General features: G+C 45.9%; 1 protein-coding gene and 1 pseudogene across 1 annotated transcript; both read right to left on the reverse strand.

The window, feature by feature from the left end:
• Window positions 1–585: 585 nt before the first annotated feature.
• On the reverse strand, window positions 586–1,725 carry LOC103894769 (annotated as a pseudogene).
• Window positions 1,726–2,460: 735 nt separating this feature from the next.
• LOC103894697 (actin-85C) lies at window positions 2,461–3,587 on the reverse strand. Its single transcript, XM_009274126.1, is given in 4 exon segments — window positions 2,461–2,594; window positions 2,597–2,929; window positions 2,932–3,223; window positions 3,225–3,587. Coding segments are annotated over 4 exon segments (1,122 nt in total).
• Between the last annotated feature and the right edge of the window lie 1,187 nt (window positions 3,588–4,774).

Below are 4,774 nucleotides of genomic sequence, written 5' to 3' on the forward strand. Positions count from 1 at the left end.
CAAACGGAGGCAATGTTTTACGTGATGTGACATAGCAAATCACATGGCAAGGCCGCTAACAGCACAGACTTTCTAGCTTCGAGAGCTCTGCTTTAACAGCCAGACCAACTTATTTTCATTTCGTGAGCAAAAACAAATTTAGAAGTTCAGCCACCTCTGAGCTCCTCCAGGGCTGCTACAGGAGATCTCCAGTGCTATGGTGAAGGGTCAGCAATACCCCTGAGCCCTCTATTTCTCCGTCAGAGGTCTCTTTCCACTCTTTGGAAGTTTACGATGAATGGCAAGGAGCCAGCCCCCACGGGCATGGGATGGAGGTGGCTTGTTCTCAAGTGTTTAAAAGTCTGACAAACTGTTTGCAGTTCTAGCAGGGATCAACACATTTCTAGAATTAAAACCAACATCTTGGATAGCAAAAATGCTCTGAACAAGGACTCTTTCTTCAACCCAATGCACAAGGGACCTTTCTTTAGTAAGCCATAAAATCACTTACTAGAAATCAATTATTTTTCTACTGATTTATTAACTGCTCTCCAGCTGTTCAGATTGGCACTTAAAAAAAACTCCTGGATGGTCCTACTGAAGTTTTCAAATGCATTTTCTCTGGAGTACTGTTGGTCCAACCTCGTTATAGTCTTCCCTGGTAACCCACATATTCCTAAATGCTCTTAAGCTGGCAAGGATGGAAGCACCAAGCCACACGGAGTACATCCGATCTTGTGGCGAGATGATCTTGATATGAATTGTGTTGGGAACTCCTGTCTGGAGCTCCTTCAGTAGCCTCTCCTTGAAACCTTGGAAAAGAGTCGACCTGCCCGATAACAGCACGTTCCTTAGGATGTCGCACTGGATGTGCTCACGACACTTGGCGACGCTCCAGAGGACCATCCCTCCAACCCCCGGCCCTGGGATTTCTGCCTCTGTGGGCATAAAAAGCGCTTCAGGAGCCTGGAATAGCTGGTGTTCTGCCTCAAGAGCCGTTCCGTCAGGGAGAATGTATTCGCACATAAGTTTTTCAGGCTTTTCCTGCATATTTTGGCTAGGATCTAAAGCAACATAGCACAGCTTCTCCACATCTCTGACAATTTCTCTCTCTGCTGTGCTTACAAAGGAGTGCCTGGTCTCCAAAAGGCGCCTAGCAAGGTATTTGGTTACACCTCTGCCTGCAAAATCCAGCCTGGTAATGCCGTGTAGCAGGGAACGGCCTTTGCAGACAGGGACCGTGACAGTGACACTGTCGCCACTGTCCAGCACTGGTCCAGTTGTGCGGGCACAGGCGTACAGGGCTGTTAGTGCCTGCAGAGTCACAAAAAGGACAGGCACCTGGAAGCTTTCAAACATCGTCTCAGCCATTTTTTCCTCAATGGGACAAAGGATTGAGAGGGGTCTTGGTCAGCAGTGGTGGCCTGTCACTTGGTTTCATTTGAGTTCTTGTTTGTATAGGTATCTCCAAATCTTCTCCATGTCATCCCAGGATGTAACTACCCCATTTTCCATTGGGTAGGTAAAAGACAAAATGCCTCTTTTGGACTGGGCTTCTCCGCTGATATAGCAGTCCTTATGACTCACCCCAAACATGACAAGTTTGAATTTGGGGTACCTCACAACAGTAGAAATAACCGAACGGGGTGCCTGTTCCCCTGACAGACCAGCCTTACACTGTCCAGAGCCGATGCCAAAGATCACTGTGCAGGTCCCTGCCGCTGCCGCCGCCGCAGAGTCAGACATCCTGCGCAGGATGGTGCTGGCCCTGGCAGTGGCTGCTGACACAGAGCATCGGTGCAATGTTCTAGATCCCCCAGTCGCAAATAGGCACCACTCGGCTGAGCTCACAGTCCTCCGCAGCTACACCGGCAACGCTGCTTCCTCCAGGGAGCCGGCAGTGTGAGGCATTTTGATTCAGGGCTAGTACTTGGAAGTGAAACTAGGTGTTCTTACTTCCCAGATAAATTACAGCAGAGAATCAATGGATTTTTTCAGACCCTCAGGCACAGAGGAGGGTCGGTTACAGTAATTGCATTTGCATTGATTTATATTTGGATTCTGTTTGGGGTTTTGCTGGGTTTCTAAAGGAAACATTTTTAATGAGGTCAAAAATAACGTGAGAGCTAGTTTTAGAATAGAAAACCCAGATATCTCAAAGACCTTAGAGGAAAGAATCTCCCAGCAGAGGAGGTATGCTACTCCCCATATGACTCCCAAGGCAGGCTGTCAGTCAGTCAAGGAGTTACTGCGTCCCTGTGATACGTGCACACCTGTAAACTCTGCAGAGGGGAAGGGGAAGGGAGATGATAAACAATAAGATCCTCGTTACCGATGTTTTTAATGTTTTATTTTCATATAGGTTTTGTCAGCCAACAAGCGCACAAACAGCTGTAGCACCTTTTAGGTCAGTCAGCTCTCAGCAGGGTTTCTTGCTCATATGTTGTTGTAACAAGCCATTCACTTGGTCTGACGTTCTCCTTAAAAGCATTTCTGGTGAATGGCAGCTGCCCCAAACCCCTCGTAATCACTCACAGTGACCCACATTTGTGTGAAAGTTGTCAGGCAGGTGAGGATGGAGGCCCCAATACACACACAATATTTTCTCTCAGGGGTGCAATGATCCTCACAAACATGCCAGCAGGCAGCTTCATCTCCTTCAGGATCCACTCCTCCAGGCCAGGGAAGAGCATGGACCCGCTGGAGAGCTGGATGTTGCCGTAAAGATTCCTGTGCACATCAATGTCATGCTTCATGATGTTGTTGACGATCATTTTGTGCACACCAGGATCTTCAACTCCAATGTTTGCAGGCACAAAAAGGGTCTCTGGTGCACAAAAGAGCTGGTTGCCTATCTGGATGACATTGTTGTCAGGCAATCTGTATTCGTTCATGATTTCTTCTGGCTTTGCTTTCATTTCTTGGATGGGTTCTAAAGCTACATAGCACGCTTCTCTTTGATATCTCTCACGATTCCCCTTTCAGCTGTGCTAATAAAAGCGTGTCCACTCTCTAAAAGAAGATTCATAAAATATTTGGTGATATCCCGGCCAGCAATATCCATCCTGGAGACAGCACAGAGTAAACAGTATCCTTCATGTATGGGGACTGTGTGGGTAACACCATCCCCGCTGTCCATGACTATTCCAGTTATACGGGCTGATGCATAGAGTGCCAGAGTTGCCCGGACCGCAACGTACATAGCGAGCACCATGAAGCCTTCGAACATCATCTCTGTCATTTTTTTCCCGGTTCTGCAGAGGACTGAGGGGGGCTTCAGACAGCAGCACTGGCCTTCCACTGGCTTTGATTCTCAGCTCATACTCGCAGACATGTCTCCAGACCCTTTCCATATCATCCCAGCATGTAACTATGCCATGGTCAATTGGATAATTCAAAGACAGGACCCCTCTTTTGGACTAAGCTGCTTCTCCAGTGTAACATTCTTTCTGTCCAGCTCCCAGCACTGTAGCTTTGACTTTTGAGTGACCAACAATTGCTGTAAAAACAGACCTTGGGCCACTGTCAGCTGCGACACCCGCTTTGACTAACCCAGACCCGTTGTCAAAGATTACAGCTGGGATATCCAAAACGTTGGGGTCAAACATTCTTCGCAGAGTTGATGGCTCCCCAGCATGGCTCCCCGGCACTGTTTGCCCGTTCCCCTTTTACAGGCTGGTCGCCATTGCTAGGGAAGTCTTCTTGGGGGTGTACAGCTTGCCGTTTCCAACGTCTGCCCCCAACTACCTCACAATGGCCGGTGATACTGTAATACATTTTCCCAGCAAGTTACCTGATCCCAGGCACTTCCCTGGATATGACCAGTGTAGCTTCTCCATGACTCCAGCCAGAGGACTATCGATTCACCGAGCCTGATCCACAGGTCATGGACCATGAATGTATCCCTGTAACAAGCTCGAGAGCATTTCTTTCCTCAGAATAGAAAAGCATGTATTGCAAAATACATGCATGACAATAATTAAGTTTTTCACATGTACCTCTGGCTTAGCTAAGACTACAAATATTTCTCAGAGTTGGTGAAGATTAGGACAATTTTGCTCCCCTGTAAGTAGTAACTGAATTACCAGTTTGCTTTTCTGAATAACGTCTGCATTGGAAGCAGACCTTTTTCAACTGAATCCTTTCTGATCCTTTATAGGAAACTCCTAAAAATATTTTTAAATAGGCAGAACTATATTTGGCATTGATTATGGCATTCTGGAGTTTTTTTTTCCTGTCCTGGTTACTTAAAGACTATCTTTTTTTGGTAAAAATCAGAAAAGTGAAAAATAATTTCTGCTTCTTGCTGGTTTACAAAACCCTGACAGCTTTAAACAATGCTTATAATACCTTCTAGTGCAAAGAAATTCCTTCCCCTAATGAACCTATATCCTAGGCTGCTGACAAGCTGACCTTCCTGCAAATAGACAGACATGCAGATGTCTTCCTTCCATGCTTCCCTTTTCCATTCAGCACTTTGCTGAGAAGAACAAACTCTTTTTTGGAAGTTTGTTCAGAAGAATTAAAAATATCCTAGATCTTCACAACTGATCCCCATTTCACACCTAATTGTTAGGGTTTTTTAAATTTTGCTTCAAGAGAAGATTTCCCAAAGAAGGAAATTTCTATAGCTTTCAATCCAATCAGATCTGACAATCCAAATCCGTTCACAGAGAAAAAATTTCCTTTAAAAAAAAAAAAATCACTATATAACTTCAGTTTGAATCCTTGGCTGCCAGAGTTTAATTGCTTCTCCTTGTGGCTCTAAATCCAGGGCAGCTTCAAAGCGAGGGTG

Source organism: Aptenodytes forsteri, unplaced genomic scaffold (genome assembly GCF_000699145.1).
Source record: "Aptenodytes forsteri isolate BGI_AS27 unplaced genomic scaffold, ASM69914v1 Scaffold16, whole genome shotgun sequence".
NCBI classification, from domain to species: Eukaryota; Metazoa; Chordata; class Aves; order Sphenisciformes; family Spheniscidae; genus Aptenodytes; species Aptenodytes forsteri.